Here is a 19,294-nt window from a genome sequence, read left to right on the forward strand (position 1 = left end):
CGCAGTGCAGGATCTGCAGACCCGGGCCAGGCAGACAGCTGGGGTGAGAACTCAGTTCTGCAGAGATCACAGGGGGCTGGGGAAGGGGGCAAGGCCAGAAAGGCCTGATTGGGCTCTGTGTGTGTGTGTGTGTGTGTGTGTGTGTGAGAGAGAGAGAGAGAGACAGAGAGAGAGAGACAGAGAGAGAGAGAGAGAAAGACAGAAACCGAGAGACTGGGAAGGGGGTCTGAGGGGACTCTCACCTACGTCGATGACACGCTGCTTGGCAGTGGGTTGCCGGGAATGCCAATGCTTCCAGAAACGCAGCTGCTCCACGGGCACCTTCTCGTTGTCGAAGACCACCATCACCACACTCTGCAAGCACAGCGGGCCGCCGTGACCCTCAGCCTCAGGAGAGACCCAGGCAGTCCCAGTCCCCTCCCAGAGCCCTGGTCCAGCGCTCCTGCCCTTTCACCTCCGCGTCCCCCATTCCATGGCATTGGCACCCTCTCCCTAGGGTCCTTGTCAGTCCGGGCCAGCCCAACCATCCTAGCTGCTGCGCGAGCTGCTCTGGGGACAAGATACCTTGACTTTGTTGGAGGACAAGGCAAGGCCCTTGCCACCTGCCGGGGTCCGCAGTGTGATGGGGTAGAACTGGCCCTTGTTGAGGTAGGCCATCGGCGACTCTCCTGACTTGATATGGATGGCTTTGGGGGAGCCCAGGGTATATTCAAAGTCACTGCAGGGAGGAGAGGGAGAGGACAATGAGGCTGAGCAATCAGGCAGGAGGATCCCAGAAGGCAGTGCGGTAGGAGGCAGAGCTGTGCTGTGGATTTGCTGTGGGACTTCGGGAAACCATTCTACCTCCCGGGGCCTCAGTCTCCTCATTTTTGGAGTTTCTATTTAATGGTTTCATTGAGCCACAATTCTGCTGAATAACAAATAAGAGAGAGCCCTGAGGGGAGACAGAGTCCTAGGGGAGATGAAGGGCAACAGAACTTCAATTTTTTAACTGTTAGGGCTCCAAGCTCCCTGTCACAGCCCAAGAAAGAAGCGTGGAAATCGGCCTCTTTCCTTTCACATGCCTTCACTCCCCTCTTTCCATTCACTGATGATGCCTGCTCTGGGGATGGTGTGAGGCTCTGTCTGTAGTCTCTGCCTGCAGTCCAAGGGGCCAAGGTTCCAGAGGGGCTGAGTTACCTCTTGGGGCTGGGATAGTCCTCTGGACACGGGGGTTCTGGGGATGTTTTCAGGATATCTGGGAAGAGCAGCGACTGCAGAGAAACACAATTCAGAGAGAATAAATGGCCACGTTCAGGCAGCTGGAGCCTCATCCCAGAGCTGTCCCATATAGCCGTGCAGGTTATGCAGTGTACAACTGGGACAACAGTACATGGCAGACCTGCCTTGGATCTAGGACTTTTTATCCCCAGGATTCCAAACCTCTGATCTCCTCACTGTCTTCTCTCCTTCTGCACAGGCATGCACATATCCAGGGATGCTGTGAGGGGTAGGGGAGTGGGCCCTCACCTCCTGTGGGTCATCTTTGAAGGTGCTGTCAGGCTGCCAGCGCTGTGTGGGTGGCACCCCAGGAATGCTCTCAAACAAGGAGTTGAGGGAGCTGTTATCGTACATATCACTGGCGGGCAGCAGGTAGCTGTCCACAGAGCCAGCTTCCAGCTTGCTGGGGCCAGCGGGGAGGGGAGCTGCCTTGCCCGGAGTGGGCACGGACCCCTCCAAGCTCATCAGGTTATTCTTCTTGAGCACATCTGGGTACTCTGGGGTTCCAGACACATTCTCTGTCAGGAATTTCATGAGATGCGTGGGGCTTTCAAGGGGAGCGAGGTCCATCTCATATTCCATGCCATGGTAGTACCTGGGGAGAGAGGAGGGCTGGGTGAGTGCACCTCTTCTCTCTGAGGGGCGAGGGGACCCTCAGCTGGACTGGAGGGTGACCATCACGCGGACCCACTGACCTTTAATCCCACGTAATGTTAGATCTTCCCAACATGCATGAAGCAAGACATGGTAATAAGCCAATTTGTCACAGGGATGAGCAGGGAGGAGGGCTCAGGGTAGAGCGGAACAAACATCTGCTTTGTCTTTTACAGTACTTGGTCGTTTTAAAAACTGAAAGATCATTTATTTCTTATCCAGAATCAAATGTCCCCACCTTAAAACAACTGCACTGAGTCACCTACACAGTATGTGTATGTGTTGGCGGGGGGGGGGGGGGGCGGCGGCGCAATGGATATTACAGTTAATGTGGTACAGTTAATATATGTTAAGAAAAAGGTCTAGAAGGATACACTCCAAACTGTTAAGGTGGGCAGGGAGTAGGATTACGGGAAACTTTTACTTTCCACTTTATACATTTCTATAGAGTTTGAATACTTTGTAACCAATGGATATTACTTTTGTAATCCGCAAAGCTAACAACATTTTTAAAAATTAGTTTTCAGAAAAAGCCTATGCACAACCCTATGGTTCGTATCCTGGAGGGGCCCTGAGCTGGCTTTGTGAGCAATAATGCCTGCCTTAGCAGCTTGGATTTTCCAGAAGGCAGAGAGGGGCCTAGATGTTTTCCCAGCAGATGTGGGCAGGGGAGGGGCGGGGGGGCGGTGATTGTGGGAGGAAGAGTAGAGAAAGGGCAGGGTCCATCTAGTGTGATCTAGTCATAAGCCTGGCCTGGGCTGCCTTCTAAGAGGAGGGGAACATCAGTGCCCCGAGGCGCTCATGCCAGGCAGAGGCCCAAGAGAGCCGGAGGAAAGAAGTACCGGAATCCAGGTGCCCCTCCCCCAGGCCAGGTCTCCCTCCACAGGGAGGCAGGTTTTGGAGTTAGGATAGAAAAGTCGCCTTCAGGGCTTGTTCTGGACCTTGGCTTTGAAGTTTGTTTTCTGTCAACTCTAGCCCACAGGGGCTGCAGGCTTCCTATGAGTGTGTGTGAGCTCTCACATGGACCAGGGTCTCATCATCCGCTTGGCGGGCCCTAGGCTCTTGCCTTCACAGACTCCTTCCTCCATAAAAAATATTTTAAAATTCCTTTTACAACTGCACTGGTATAAAGACAGATAAAATCCTGGTTGGATTATATTCATTGTTTTCTTCTGATTTTAAAATAAATTCTAACACTTCCATGGGCCCTAAGAGTCCCATGGGCCCTAGGCACTGAGCCTTCTGTGCCTGATGGTTAAGAGCCCAGTGGAGAGGAGAGGAGCATGAGAAAAGGGCTGAGATGGGGAGTTGGGCAAACCTCACCTCTTTCCTTGGTCGTTCCGGCCCCCAGTGCTAGAGGACAGGATCCGCTTCTCCTTGGGGCCCTGAGTGGAGAGGAAAGAGGGATTTATACATTTATAGCAAGATAATCCCTGTCCGGTGGACTTGGCCAGACGGAGGAGCTACCTTGGTCACTGGGCGAAAATCTGCCAGTCTTTGGAGTGGGCAAGCCATCATTTAGCCTGAGTCCCAAGTTAGAGAGTGAAAAGTAAGCCAGGATCGGCAGCTGGGCATCAAGGAACTTGAAGTCAGGCAGATCTGGCTTAGGTTCTAACTTTTCCAATTAAAAGTACTATGAATTCATTCTGAATGAATGACTCTACCTTTCCGAGACAGTTTCTTCATATTTCAAGTGGGGGATTATAATACTTACTTCAAGGGTATTTGGAGATTTACTAGTAAAAATAATGCTCGCTGTTTTTTGTTTTTTTGTTTTTTTTTTTTAAGATTTATATATTTGAGAGAGAGAGAGAGAGAAAGGGAGGGGGTGCAGAGAGACAGAAGGAGAGGGAGAGACAGAATCTCTAGCAGACTTCCCACTGAGTGAGGAAGCCAATTCCACAACCTTGAGATCATGACCTGAGCTGAAATCAAGAGTTGGCTGCTTAACTGACTGAGCTACCCAGGTGTCCCTTGCTGGTTTTTATTTTTGAGATTTTATTTGTAAGTACTCTCTACACCCAATATAGGGCTTGAACACATAACCCCAAGATTAAGAGTTGTATTTTCTACAGACTGAGCCAGCGAGGTGACCCTTGCTTGCTGTTTTTCAGTCTAGTACTTCTTGTGTACTTGACCCTGCATTAAGTGCCTTCTGTGTAGTCTCTAATTTAACCCCTACACCACTCTGTGATAGCTACTAATGTCATTTCCATTATATGGATGAGGAAACTGAGGCCCGGAGGGGGTCTGTTGTCTCAGTGGTTAGGAGCGTGGACTCTAGATCCAGATTTTTTGGGTTTCTTGGTTCAATTCCCAGATATGCCACGTACTGGCTATGTAACCCGGGGGGCAAGTCCCTTAATTTCTCTCTACCTCATTGTTCTCATCTGTATAAGGATAATAATAGTAAAATAATAGTAAAAAAAATAATAGTAAAACCCACTCCAGAGATCATTGTGCATGCTTAGCCAGCACCCAGCACATGGAGAACACTATCTAAATGTGAATTTCATAATTATAATGTTGTCACATCTTAGAGCACTCAGGTCATTTCGACCTCTGGCTAATAAAGCCAGAACCAGGTCTCCAACCCAGCCTAGGGACTCCAATGCCTGGGCTCTTACTCACTCCCCGTGGGAGAGCATGCAGGAAGGCACCTGACACAGAGCCTGGCTTTCAGGAAGAAACCAAACACTGTTTCATTTAGAAGTATTTTACCCAAAACCACATTGCCTGTTTGTGGCCAGATCAGGTCCTAAACTCCCAACTCGGTACTCTCTGTACATCATGAGATCCTGTCCTTATTACCCACAGGGCTGTTCAGAACCCAGAGTCCTCGTGAAATGGAGAGGTGGGACAGGTGTTTTCACTAAAACCATGACCTCCAGAACCTGTCCCCACCATTCTGGCTCTAGGAATGGCCCAGGAAGATGGTACTGGATTTTACATTATGGTCCAACCTGTAAATCCCAGACTGGGGGTTAAATCCAGGCCAAGGATTCTGGCTCCCACCACGTCTCCAGTCTGAGATAGTCAATTCAAATTTCTTTTCCATCGGCCTGGGCCAAACACTATCAGCAGGCTGCTGGTCTACTGCAGAGGAAGTACGGTAGGGTAACCACACCGCTCCAGGGTGAGAACCAAAGCCAGAAAGAAAATTTGGGGCCTTCTTGTATCCAAGACCACACTTCTATCCTTGGCCTGTGAGTTTACACGGGCAGGGTGAGTTCCCCCTTGGGGTAATGTAGATAAAATATTTCTTGGGTCAGTAAATTTGAGGGCTTATTTACAAGGTGGCTTTCAATCTTCAAGTTCAAAGCCAGCTATCTCAATAATTGGCTGTTTATGTTTCCCATTCTCAATTCTGGCAAAGTCTCTTGGAGCAATCACCCGGCCCAGGGAGAATGAGAAAGTTTGCTATCGTGGGATAATTCAGACGGATGGGTAGGGGCTGCGTGGAGTACTAGCTTGAGAAAGATTCTTCAGTCTCCTACGCCCCAGTGAGAAGGCAGGCTGGAATCCATGGGCAGTGTCTGGCACAGGAATGGGAAGAGGGGCTCTGGAACTGTGTTATGCACCTGTGATTGCCCACTGCCCAGATAGAGGAGGGTCTCAATCCTGTTCTCAAGGACTGACAGTCTCCCAGAATCAAGGCCAAGGCCCTGGAAACAATTAGAGAACCATAACGACGGTCTGTCAGGAGGGGTTACATTACATATAATGGCAGCAAGGATAGGGAGGAGAATCAGACACTCCAGAGAGGGACAGGTGATGTGACAGCCCAGCTTCCAAAGGAAAGTGACCTTGAGAAGAAAAGGAAAGGATTCGGGAGCAGAAGCCATGTTCTATGTGGTGGGGTGGGGATGACAGGGCAGCTGGGATGATCTAAGGGACAGGGGCAGAAAGAAGATGGCAGGCTGCGCGTGCTGCTGGGAGGGGCTGTGTGTGGCCAAGGCATTGAGCCCTTCCATCGATACACACTGGGTGCTGCGCGTGTGGCAAGCAGGATGGGGTGCTGAGGACTGAGTAACGATTACCACATGCTTCCTGTCCTCCAAGAGCTCAGTCATGGGGGAAATGAAGGAAAAAATGCATGGCCAGCAACTTTCTAAACACAGAGTCAAGGACAATGATGGGAGTTGCTGAGGGTCCCCAGAGAAACAGGATGGGAAACTCAAGTCTTCCCTCTTCTCAGTGAAGGAATGAAGTGACCTTGAAACTGAGACCCAGAGTGGAGAGGAAGGTTTAGTCAGGGGAAAGGGGAGGGGGTCAGGCCGAGGGAAGAGCTTGTGGGAAGACCCAGAGGAGAGAAAAACATGGTGCCGGGCCGGGAGTGGGCTGTCGGGCCAGGAGGCCTGAGAGCAAGGGTGTGTGTTCAGTCAAGGGGGAAAACACAGTGGGGCAAATGTACCATGTAGTAGTCATAGAGGAAACTCAGGGCCGCAACACTGTCATCATCCCCATTGACTCTCATCATGGCCTTCGTGGCGGCTGTCAGTGGGTTTTCCAGGTAGGTTTTCCAGGCCTCATCCTCACTCGTGTAAGGGAACTTCTGGAAGTTGACTGGGTCATTCTTCAGCAGTCGTACAGACCTGAAGCTGGGAGGCAAGTAGGGAAGGTCAGATTTAGGCTGTCCCAGAGGAAGGTCCATGGATGGTCAGCCTCCAGCCAATGCCCAGGAATTCAAAGAGTTACCAGTCTCGCAAGCTTGAAACCCTTCTTCTGCCCCATTTGGACAGCTTGGGGCAGTAGAACATACCCGAAGTTGGGAGCTAGATGCTTTCGGTCTATAAAAAATGGGGCCACGTAAAAGCTGTCGACTTGAGGCCTGAGTCCCCTCATCTAAGACACCAAGACCCTAATCCCAACCTTGCAAAGCTTCACAGAGGATCCAATAAAATGCTTCTGTGTAGATACTTATTCAAGGTGATTTAGCATAAGGATAGGAAATCATGACAAGCTGCAAAGAACAAAGTTTCTAGATAACCCAGCGTGAGAAGTTCCCCTCCAGACCGTGAAAGATGCAGAAGGCTGGCCATCGTTGCAAATTAGGGAGTATGGTGAGGAAGCCGGTGGGCAGAACCTGGTCTTGGGAAGTAGTGTTTCAGACCAACATGGACTGCAGAGGGCCCGGGCAGCTGTCCAGATATTGGGAACTTGTGGGGGAGGGGAAGGGGATGTTGCAGGGCACCGGACGAGGCAGAACCCAGCCCTGTGCTAAAAACTCAGATACATACAAGGCAGGTGGCCCAAGAGACAAGCCACATGGGCTCAAAGGAAAGAGTTCAATGAGAGGGTCTTCGGAGGAAACAGACATTTTACTTGGGGGCCCTTAGCACTGGGAATGAGATCATGCAGAAATGTGAAGGGGGGGCCATCGGGATAGCGACATGATGCAGAATAATGATGATGTCATTATTAAAGGTCATACCTAATCTTTATCAAGCATCAGTCATGTTTTAGGTGCTGAGCTAAGCATTTTCCATGAATTCTCTCCCTGAATTCTCACAACAACCAAGGAAGGCAGGTGCCATTCTTGTCCTTATTTTATAGACAAGGAAGCCGAAGCTCGAAGAAGTTAACTCGCTCAAGCTCCTAGTTCGTGAGTAGCCCCCAGGGCACTCAAGCTCCAGCAGAATGAGGCTGTGACTGGGGATGGGGTTCTCAAACCTGAATGGCATCACAATGACTTGGAAGGCTTGTTTTTAAAAACAGATTTCTGGGCTCCACCCCTGGTGTTTCTGATTGGCTGGAATTTGCATTTCTAGCAAGCTCCCCGGTATGGTGCTGCTGATTCTGGTAGTCTGGGGGACCACCCTTTGAGAACCACTGCTGTAAAAACGTGCTCTTGATGGTGAGCAGGGGCCACAGGTGGGAAAGTTCCAGTGTGTTCACTTTAGAGTGAAGAGTATATGAAGGGGGGTGGCATCTGAGAAGACGGGAGTGGCTAGACTGGGACAAGAGAACCCCAGTGATGAAATGGGCACTTCACGGCCCGATGCCCCCCTTCCTAAATGAGCCTCTTAGACTCTCTCACGTTAGGGACACAGGAACAATGTCACCTGCCGTTTACCAGAATATGTTAGAATGCTTTCCATCCCTAAACTCTGCTCCTTCTAAGAACACTACTGCATAAGGATCATTGGCTTTGTTTTACAAATGAGGGAGCCTGAGACTTGGAGAGGGCAAGAAAATGCCCAAGATCACCCAGTTGGTCCACAGCACAACCAGGATTTAAGCCCAGGCTTGTCTAGTACCAAAGTTGTGTGCTTTCCACTGTGCCGCACTATTTTACCATAATGCAAGAAAGGGTGACATTTCAGGCACCGTGGCAGAGTTGTGGGTGGGCAAGGAAGTGTCCCCATGCTGGCCTGCAGCTCGGGCCTACATTCCCAGACACAGAGTGGGAACAGCAGCCAGACCACACCCAGGCAGGATGAGGGCAGGCCACGGTTCTGCCAGGGGCTTCGCCCAGGGCCTAGAGCACCGCCCCACCCCTGTCCCCATCTCCCTGGGTCCCAGGGTGCGGGACATTGGATCTGGGAGGGAGAGAGAGCTGTCACACAGGAGAAGAGAAATGATAGAAACCTTCCTGCTTCAGAGGTGCAGAAAGGGAGGCACACCCCGAGTTTCTGCTGCAATAAATCAGGGGCATTAAGATGGAGAAGTAAGAGGGAGGCCCTTCCTCCCTGCCTCCTGGGCCTGGGGATAGAAGAACTTACAGAGCAGACCCAGGGTAGCTGGCCCCAGCCCCTCCCAGCCCCAGGCTAAAGAAAACTCCCCAACCAAGGGGTCATGGGAGAAGCAGGGAAAGGTGGTGGACCCCTCCCCCACCCCACCGTGTCAGCTGGGATCCCCAGTGCGGAGCACTATTCCTCATTTGTAAAATGAGTCTCATAAAAGCATCTAACATGTAAGATTATGAGATTATGAGGACTGGGGGCATCACCACATAAGAAATTAGAACCGACCCTGCCAAGTAATAAGTACTTCATACAGGAAAGCCATTTTGGGCTCTGGACCCAGCTTGGAGCCAGACATCAAGGGGCTGTGAAGTGGTTTCAGACATGGTCACCCCACAAGTCAGTGGCAGATCAGGGCCTAGAGCTGCAGTCTGCTGATTCTGCTGGAATGTCCATCATCAGCTTTGATGAGCTATTAGTTAAGTTTGAAGGCAATGATGAGGTCACATCAGGAAGAAAAGGCCAGAGTTTACTGTTCATCTGGGAGGTTTTTCTGGCCGATGAGGGACTCCAATCCATCCTGCTGGGATCCCTGAGTCGAGTCCTAGCTACATGGTTGCAGTTGGACCTGCCGTGTATACCATAGGCAGACATGGTGCCAACTGTTTTTCTGTACTATCTCATCATCTCTGGGCCATAGCCCTGAGAGATAGGTCTTGGGGAAACTGAGACTCAAACAGGTAATATTAGCTGCTCAAGATCACTCAGCTGGTAGGTAGTGGAAACTCAGCCTAAACCTGGACCGGTTGACTTAAAGACATTTTTCTTCCCTTGCTAGTCTCCTTTCAGGATGCCTTTCTTATTCTGGAAATTCCCCTCCTCTAGACTACATTGAACCAATGGTCCACTGACAGAGAGACAGGGATTTTCCATCCACACAAGGCAGGAGGGACTGAGTAAAAAAGCAAGAGGACTAAAAGTTTCTGGCCAGGCGCTGGGAGCCCCAGTGTCCTGGTCCACATGCCTGCTCATGCTATCGATCAACTTCATGTTCCAAAGCTAAACATTTGGCTTCCAAAAAGTCTTGACTACGGATAAGATTAGCATGGTCTTGTGTGCCAAAGAAATCCAAGAACTTCTGGTACCCTGTTCTCTTAACGCTGGAATTGAGGATTGAGGGCCTGGTGGGTGAGAGATGTGAAGAGTTCCAGGGACTGAGCCCTTCTTATGGGTGACAAAGCCAGAACAAAGAGGGAAGGCCAAGAGATTCCTTCCCAAGGGCCTCCACAAACTGTCTGTTGATGCCCCTGTCCAAGGCAGAACTCCTCAGCTACCCGAAGGAGGAAGGGAAGTGGGGGAGGAAGGGATGGCAAGAGAACTTAGCTATTTCCTCGTCTGTTAAATAAAGATGAGTGTCTTCTCTGTGCCCAGTAGAGAGCTCTTCTAGGCCCTGGGGAATCAGCCAAGAACAAGACAGATAAGGCTCTGCTCCCATGGAACATACAGTTTAATTGGGGAAGACAGACCATAAACAAGGAGGTAAATGAGTTAATTTTAGTCAGTGATAAGTGCTGTGAAGAAAATTAAAACACAGTCAGGTGATGGAGTCACCAGGGCTGGCTACTTCAGAGTGGGGCTAATCTCATGGGCTGTTAGAAGAATTAAGTGCATTAACGTAGGAAATGTGCTTAGCCTTGAGCCTGCCAGAGAATAATCACTCGGTAAATAATAGCCATCATCATCACCATCATCATGACCACCATCATCTCAGAAGCCCCAAATGACAGTCAAGGAAGGGGAGACTCTGCCCGAGGTTCTTAAATTAACATCCTCCCTAAGCCTCCGGGCTGTGAACAAAGTTCTATGTCAAAAACAAAAAAGAGACAGTGTAATAACCCCTTGCCTTGACTTTCACATTCATTATCTCACGGGGCCTCCCCACGTACATCATGTGTTATTATCTCTACTTTACAGACCAGGAAATAGACAAGAGAGATGTATGGGGACCTGTTCTAGGTGACTGGCCAAGTGAATTACAAAGTCAGGCTTCCTGGTATCTAACTCCAGAACTAATCACTTTTCCACCAACCACTAGGTTCCAAAAAGGGAAGTAGAAGACAAGAAAAATCCAATAAATAGGGGTGGCATCCCTCCCTCATTTTAACAACTATTTGTCAAGTAACTACTATGTGTCAGGCCTTGTCCAGGGCCAACAAGATAAGACGGTCAGTCCCAATGTCATGTTGTTTGCATTTTTAATAACAGCAAGACAGACATGACCACAAAAACAAACAAACAGCTAAGGTCAGATAGGTGAAGAAAGCTATGGAGGAAAGGAAGCAGAAGCCTGACCTGCCTGAACTTTGGGGAGTGATAGGGCGTGGTCAAGAAGAGGACTGCAGGGGGAAAGAGAGCCGGGAGGTGGTGGTGGTGGGGTGGGGGGGGACCTTGGATCGTCCAGAGGAGAGGAGCAGCAGGATCCAAAGCATAAGCCTGGGACAGTTCCCAGAGCTTGGCTACCTACTGTGTGCCAGGGTTTTTGCATACATTGCCTTGTTTCGAGAAAGGCCAGCACGCTAAGGAGGAAACTCAAGTCAGAGATTTGATAATCCCTCACATTTGCATGGCGTGTTGTATTTTTCAACATGCTTCTCATACGTTTGTCATCACCTCTGATCCTGCAACGCCCCTGTAAAGTAGGGAGGGAACGTATGACTCTCCCCCATGTGATAGCAGGAAAAATTGAGCCACAGAGAGGGCCACTGGCTTGCCTAAGGCCAACCAGCCACTATCTCATGACATCAAGCTTAGAACAAAGGTCTCTGGTTTCTAGCATCAAGAACCTTCTCAAGACTGTGTCCTCAGAGCCTCCCTGGCCCAGCTTCTCCTCTATTTGGGAGAGAGTTAAATCCAAGATCATGAGAGAGGAGCTGGAACATCTAGCTGATAAGCCTCCCTTCCTGAGGCCTCTGTCTCAAGCCTGTGGGGATGTGCAAACCGCCTATGAAGGGGCTCTCATGTGGGTGGGGCTTTGCTCCAGCAGCTCACTCTGGGCCCACAGCATGGGAGGGGTGTGGTACCAGCTGTTCCACACCCAGCCAGACTCTTGGCCTCCTGACTCTACCATGTATCATTCTGCGCACCAGGATGGAGGAAGCCCAGGGTGGTAAAGTGGGTTTCATCCCAAGTCCTGTTGGACCCTCGATGCCCACAGCTTTCTGGCTAAGTGCCACTTGAAACTCCCAATGAGACTATGTAAATGTGTCTCATCCATCATTTGAGGACTTTTGGGTTCCATGTAGGGTGCAAAGGGACTTTCAAACTCTTGTTTCTCAGAGAAGGTGTGACTTTGCCTAAGGACACAGCATAGAGCAGGATTGAGATTCGAGTCTTTTAGCTTCCTATCTGGTACCAAGTTGAATCACTGCCCTATCCCAAAGGCATGTCAAAAATTCGGAGATGTAAAAGGAAGGACTCTTCCTCAATGTTGCTGAAGGGAGAAGGAAACTCACCAAGGAGGGGTTCAGGGAGCTCAAGTCTGGCCAAACGAAGGGCCTGGCACAGGACAGATCTAGTGGAAGTGAACCCACTTCCCTCCAGCCTGAGGAGGAAGAGTTCCAGGGGCCACCCAAACTGGGTGTTGACACCCAGATACACCCAATAACTTGCCGTACCCTGTCATGAGCCACCCAGCCTCCTCAGCAGTGATCAATCACACTCACTAATTACCCACAGGGAGGCCCTGCCACAGCCGCTCCCGGAAGAATCATTTTTCAGTCAGCTCCATGCAAGGTGTTCCCTAGGCATGACAGGAGCACTCTGGGGTTCTCGTGCTTGCCAGTGACCCATCTGGTTTCTGGACGCCCAGGTTGTGAAATGTGCCTAGTCGCCGGTGCCTAGTCGCCGGCTGGGGGCCCTTTGGGGGCCTCAGCGGAAACAGGGTGAAGTCCATTCTAGGTCCTGGCTCTGTAGCGTCTCCACTTTGAATGAGGTAGTGAGAGCTCCTGGCTACCTGGTGGGCCCCAGAACTTCACAGACCTGGTTGCAGTTTCAGCTCTGCGAGCTGTGTGACTTTATGCAACTTGACCTCTCTGTGCCCTGGCTTTCTTCCCTGTAAAAGAGGGAAAGACGGGAGTACTAAACTCACAGAATTCTTACGAGAGCTGCTATTCACTTGAGGGCTTACCAAGTACCGGGTGCTGGCCCAACAATGTCTAGTCATTGTTTCACTCCATCTTTACAGCTTTGTGAGGTATTACTGTTGGAAAATGCAATGAGATAATGCAAGTAATCAGCAGAGTGCCCGTGATAATGTGAATTATTGTTATTATTATTACTAAAACTCACTTTGGAGGGTAGCCCCTCCAAAAGCAAATTGCATGACAACTCACAGCCTCACCTTCTCCCACCTGTAAATGGGTGGGAGAAGCTTTTCCTAGCAGCAGCAGGAGACCTGAAGCTTGGAGATTCCCAGATAAGAGGGGCAAACATTCATCATCTGGCTTTGGGTGGGCAGGGTGAGGGCAGTCAGGCCCTAGCCAACGCTTCTAGTTGCATGTAAATTAATTATGTGCCATTTTCTAATTATACCAGAAACTCACTTTCTCCTCTTTGAAAAACTCTATTCTCTACGGGAATTCTTCAATCACGCTATGCTCTTCTTTTGGTTTCCTGTCCAATTTTCCTGTGGTTTTTTTTTTCCCCCCTCTTTCAAGTGAGATGTGAAAGAAATTGAAATCTACCTGTAAACCAGGGGTGCCACATCCCTTCATTCATTCATTCACTGATTCATTCAACAAACATTCACTGAGGATTACTCTATAATAGGCCCTGTGCTGGGTACTAGGACAGAAATGTAAATACCACGCTGTCCCTGCCCTCGAGAGTTTCCAATTCTTGCCACCCAGGTGCTCCACCCACCAGGGAAATAACACCAAACATTGCTGAGATAATTGCCCTTCCGGACATTCACTAGGTCAGTTGCTCTGACTTTTTAGAAGATGAAAGGAATGGAGGGAGACAGTCAGCCAGGATTATGTTGCTCTATTTTGCAAACGTTGAGCTCTTGAGAGGGAAGGAAGACGGAGAAGAAGGGAATGGAACTGTTATTTAAAAGCAGCAGGCACAAGGCGGACTGGAGCTCAGTCGGTTAAGCGTCTACCTTAGGCTCAAGTCATGATCTCGGGGTCCTGGGACTGAGCCTGCCCAAGCAGAAGGCCTCCTTGCTCAGCAGGGAGTCTGCTTCTTCCTCTCCCTCTGCCCCTCCCCACTCCTCATGCTCTCTCTCTTGCTATCTCTCCCCCTCAAATAAATAAATATTTAAAAATAAATAAAGAAAAACATCAGGCCTCTTCATTCTCATACTTGCCCTGTGTGTATGTGTGTGTGGGGGGGGGGTGGGTATTAGCGCCAATTTACACATAGCACTGACACCTTGAGAGGTTTAAGGAGCTTATCCAAAAGTCACCTGGTCCACATGTGGCAGAGCTAGGCTCAAACACAAGCGTGACCCCCACAGCAAAACTCTCAGCCTGCTGACCCAGCAACTACGTGGCGGGTCAGAAGATCTGGGAACCTCCTGCTTCCCAATCCTCTGCCAGGTCTTCTAGGCCAATGGTTCTTAAACTTGAACATGCATCAGAATTGCCTGGAGGGCCTGTTAAAACACATATTGCTGAGCCCCACCCCCAGAATTTCTGATTCAGTAGGTCTAGGGTGAGGCTGAGAATTTGCATTTCTAACAAGTTCCCAGGTGGTGAAGATGATGATGCTGGTCCAGGAACCACATTTCGAGAACACCATTTTTAGATGAACCAATAATTCTCTCTTTGAAAAATAGTAACTCCCTCTCCCCACCCTCCCCATTTCACGTAGGTATGGAAAGGTAGGTATGGAAAACACAATATATAAAATGTAAAACAGAGAGAAAAATTAGAAGCAGAGCTAGATTCCCCTGCATTCCTCTACTCAGATAACCACTGTTAACAGTTGGCATATGTCATCTTTTTTCAATATCTGTACAAATAGGAGGTAGGATGACATATTGGTGTAAAGCATCCTTTTAGCTCCTCGGTTAAGACCCAGTTAAGATCTCAGCTCTTTCCTGAGATCGTGAGCAAGCCCGGGGCAAGTCTCAGAGCCCTCCTTGGCAAAACTGAATTTATACTCCCATCCTCACTGGATCTTTAGGAAGGTTAAAGGAGATAATGTATTTATCAAGCACTGCACACTGAGTCAGTTCTCAATCAGTGCTTGGTTGTTATTTTTTTTTCAACCAAAGGAAAAGCTTTCAGTATATGCTATTTATGTCTCAGACCCGTTGCCTTTCCTCCGGCTGGCCTTCCTCTGTGTTGATCACAACGCCCATCCCCCCACCCCCCAGTCAAACTCTGTGTGGCTCCAGGTACCCGACCGACCAGGACTTCACTGGCCAGAGCAGCCAGTGCAGTGGCAGGAACCTCAGCAGTGTCCTGCACCCCAAGTCTCCGCCGTTAGGGTTGTCTCAGTCCCAGTCCGCCTGTTTTACAGGCGGAGCTTAATGAGGGCTTTTAACTTTTCATTCACCAGCAGCGTAACTCCGACTTTTAATAACACACCTTGTGCACGACAAAAATTTGCTCCTGGCAATCATGGTTTCGACCACAAAACCACAGCAGGGAGGCGTTCCTGGTTAACTCTTTCAGCGCTCCAGGCAGTCTGGAGCCTGGCACTCCTGGAGATCAGATGGAGCAGCGACAGAGGCCTGTGGTCACCCACTGGGATATTCGTTGTACCCCCTCCCAGCCTCAGTCCCGTCTCTCCAAGGCTTTGGGGAGGGAGATTCCAGACGGCGGGTAGGCTCCCAGTCTGCAGACTGAGCCACACTGTAGAGGGGAATCCTGGCATGCCTCACTCACTTCTCTCTTCCACTCGATAGACCTACTGTGTGCGTATCACTTACTCTCCCAGCCCCTCATTTCCTCCCAGGAGGAGCTAGCCAGCGCTGCTGCGCCTAGCACACAGTAGGTCCTGGAGCACCACTCTTCTTGTAACTCCAGAGGTGCGGTGAAGACCCACAGAAACTGTCCTAAGACCCCGGCGTGCCAACACCTCACCCCCAAGAGACCCTCGTAGGCAGCGCGCAGGCGCGGGCTGTTTTCCCGCGAGAAGACAGCCACACCGGACTAGAGGGACTTCCGGCGCCCGCCCAGGATCCCTTGCGGGCGTCTCTAGCCGCGGGGAAGCCGACGGTGCTGGCTGGCGGCAGCCAAGGCGTGCTGCGTTGGCCCAGAGGCTGGCAGACGCACCCGGCAGGCGCTGGGCCCAGCCACATGAAAGGCAGAGCGCTCCACCCGCCAGCTGCCTTTAGCTGGGTTCTGACGCCGCCGTCATGCACCCCAGGACGGGGCCTTCGATGGGCCGCCTTCCTCCCCAGGCATAGGGATCGGGCTGTCCTTAAGGAGCTCCAGCCCCAGGGCCGGGTGGCCCACAAGTGGGAGCACACTGTTTCCCCTGCCAGGTAGGTATGCATATCCCCTATTGGACAGAGGGAGAAAGTGAGGACCAGGGAGGAGAAATAAATTCACCAGATCCTGGAGTTGCTAAATGGCAGAAATTATGCAAGCGTGGCATTTCCCACCACACCAAGGCCTAGCAAGATTTCATCATTCTGTCGGAGCTCAAGATGGACGCAGGGACCAACCCACTTCACTCGGCACTGTGGGGGGAATTCCACAGCCAAGACAGTGGCCACAGCAACAGGAGCAGCTCAAAACTTGCAAGCCAAGCACTTGATCCCCCCATCCCCCACTTATCCGTAAGGGTGGCTGAGCCCCCAGGCCCTGAGGCTCTGTCATTGTAATCTCAAATGGTGGCTTCAGAGTCTGTCTGCAATTACTCTGCGGGGACAGGTTCCCCTCACCCCACCCCAAACAGAGAAGCCTCAGCTGTCAGCGGATCTGACTTCAAAACCCAAATCATTAAGGAGGAGAAAATCAGGAAGCTTTCTGTTGGAGTAACCCAGCTTCAGGACGCTTACTCCTTGAGGGCCACCAAAGAAAACATTTTGTCTGTAGCCTCTGCAGTTTTAACCAGAGAATTGAAGTGGGATGAAGACACATCCTAAGATTTTTGTCTGTTTTCAGAGTGTGGAAAAATAGAAAGCAAGAGGTTCAGAAATGCTCACTGGTTATTTCTGTATGAAGTAACAAGGGTATTATTAGCTTGCTCCCTACAGGGCTTTAAACCAATCACTTTTCTAAAGTGGTTGGATCCCCCAACAACTCCTTGAGGTGGGTAGCACTATGGCCCACAGCCTATAAGTGAGAAAACTTGAGACTCAGATGAAGTGACTTCCCCAAGGTCACACAGCTCATTAGTGGCAGAGTGGGGGCTTCAACCTACTTCTTGCCTCCTGTGCCCCTGCTCTTATTCTAGTTGTCAACACACTGTCAACCCCAGAGAATTCGTTCAAGAGAAATCTAATGCCCAGTGACTGTACTGTGAACATAGTTGGCTAACCTAGAACTCAAGAGCTAGGAGGTATCATGGAACCCTGTCTGCAGTTAGGGACCACCAACAGCCCCCTCCGGTCTCGTGTTTTTGTTGTTTGTTTGTTTGTTTGTTTTTAAAGATTTTATTCATTTTATTTGTCAGAGCACAAATGGGGAGAGCAGGCAGAAGGAGAAGCAGGCTCCCCACCGAGCAAGGAGCCTGATGTGGGACTCCATCTCAGGACCCTGGGATCATGACCTGAGCCAAAGGCAAACGCTTAACCCACTGAGCCACCCAGGCATCCTAGGTCTCATGTTCTTAAAACAACCTATTGAAGAATAGCTAGAAAAAAAGATCATTTAACCCTTGTCTCTGCCGACACACCTCTGAGCATGGCAAGAGGAGAAGAGTCTGTGTTTTAGAAGTTTGGCTTCTCCCAACTCCCTGAGCCCAAGCTAAAGCAGCCCAGAATCCCAACCTCATCCCACCTTCTCTGAAGTCTGGACGCAAACCAGGGGGTCTGTGGTGAAAGCATCAGCCAGTGGAGAGTCTAAATCCCAGATACGGGAATGAAGGCACCTGCATCCTGCCAGGCAATAAAGATGACCTCACTGAAAACCACATCTCAGCTTCTCCAGCCTTAGAACTGCCTCTGAATAAAATCAACCTCATTTTATTAATGCATCTTCAGGCCTTGGCTCTGTGCCTAGCATTTTACAGCTTTTATCACACTTAACTCTCTCAGGATTCCTACAAAGCATTCTTGTACCCATTTTCTGGATGAGGAAGATGAAGCTCCAGTAAGTTGAGTGAGTTGTCCAAGATCACATGCCCCAAAAGGAGCAGAGTCTTGGTTTGAACTTAGGTCAGGCTGACTACAGAGGGCATATGTTTAAACACCACTCTGTAACCTTCCCACTTGGGACTGTTCCAACCCAACAAACAAGTCCCTTTAGAGAAACCCAACTCTCTGCCTAAGACAGCTCTTAGAACGACCTCAAAGAAGTTCCTTTTGGCAAGAAGATAGAAAGCCTAGATGGGATTGGGGCGGTCTCTGATTTCCAAGTCCCTTCACAGTATCAGAAAGTGGTGCCGAAAGCCTTCACAGTTTCAGTCCGTGTTTCCCTAGTTGGCTCGAAACCGCTCAGCAGACGGGGAAAAAAAAAACCAACCTATTTTCCCAGGGAAGCATTCACCTCTAGCTTGAGATAGGGCTTGCCTCAGCACGCCAAAGTGAAATCGTCAGCCCATTCATTTACCCTTACAAATTGCTCTGTGAATCCTGGCGCCGGCCTCCCTGCGCTTCCCCCTTTTGGAAACCCCATCAAGCCTCCACGCTCAGAGAGCACCAGGCATCCACCAATGTTTACTCACTCAAGTTCATTCGACATCTTCTTGCTCCCAGGCTCCCAGGCTCCCAGGCTCCAAGACGAAGACGCTCACCAGCACCGAGGCTCTGCTGACTGACCGCTTGTCTCTTAATTCTTGCCTGACATAGACATTCCCTGCCCAGGGAAGTGTTTGATTTATGTTGAGGTTTGAGTGTCCGGATTTTGCTGACAGGTAGGTTCCCGGCAGCGCTGGTGCTGATTGGCTATGGGTACAGGTGCCGGCGACAGCAGGTATGCCTCAACAGGTGCAGCTGTTAACTCTTGGCCTGCCACGTTGGGGGTGGAGCCAAGGGGGCCGGCTGGGTGGAGCTGGCCAATTCCTTCCTAGGTGAGGGGGTGGGAGGAGGAGATCTGGGAGGGCGGAAAAAAAAGGTTGGAGAGAGGAGAGCTAGAGGAAAAGTACAGAGACAGATACTTGGCTAAAGGAAATCTCGATTTCTGTTCCTAGTTAGTATGCCGGATACTCAGGAATACCTCCCCGCCCCCCGCCAAATTTTGTTGCCCCTTTTTCTATCCACCATCAACTACATCACAGCCACTGGGGAATCCTCAAAGGAGAGAACAGATCCCCCAACCCCGACCCCTGGCCGGGGGAGAGTTGTCTCTCTGTAAGAGTCCATCCTCTTTTTGAGAGCTTTCCCCTTAAAATATTAATAGCTTCTTTCTGAATAATGTTTTACAGTTATTCAAGTGAGCTCTTGGATTCTCACGGTAACCCACCATGGTGGATATTAATGCACCCCTTCCTTCCCAACACACCTTACAGGTGAGGAAATGGAGGCTGGAGAGGTCAATTTACTTGCCCAAGGGCAAAGCTAGTGAGTGACTGAG

At 50.2% G+C, this 19,294-nt stretch overlaps 1 protein-coding gene across 1 annotated transcript in view; it reads right to left on the minus strand.

The window, feature by feature from the left end:
• GRHL3 (grainyhead like transcription factor 3) overlaps window positions 1-18,504 on the minus strand; it is a 33,797-nt gene extending 15,293 nt beyond the window's left edge. Inside the window, exons 1-7 of the mRNA XM_046018220.1 lie at window positions 18,447-18,504; window positions 6,329-6,515; window positions 3,238-3,299; window positions 1,510-1,855; window positions 1,180-1,253; window positions 565-718; window positions 243-354 (exon numbers count right to left, since the gene is read on the minus strand). Coding sequence (XP_045874176.1) covers window positions 243-354; window positions 565-718; window positions 1,180-1,253; window positions 1,510-1,855; window positions 3,238-3,299; window positions 6,329-6,515; window positions 18,447-18,463 — 952 coding nt within the window. The 5' untranslated portion in view covers window positions 18,464-18,504. The remainder of the gene's footprint in view (window positions 1-242; window positions 355-564; window positions 719-1,179; window positions 1,254-1,509; window positions 1,856-3,237; window positions 3,300-6,328; window positions 6,516-18,446) is intronic.
• Window positions 18,505-19,294: the final 790 nt, after the last annotated feature.

This window comes from Meles meles, chromosome 1 (assembly GCF_922984935.1).
Source record: "Meles meles chromosome 1, mMelMel3.1 paternal haplotype, whole genome shotgun sequence".
In the NCBI taxonomy this organism is placed as follows: Eukaryota; Metazoa; Chordata; class Mammalia; order Carnivora; family Mustelidae; genus Meles; species Meles meles.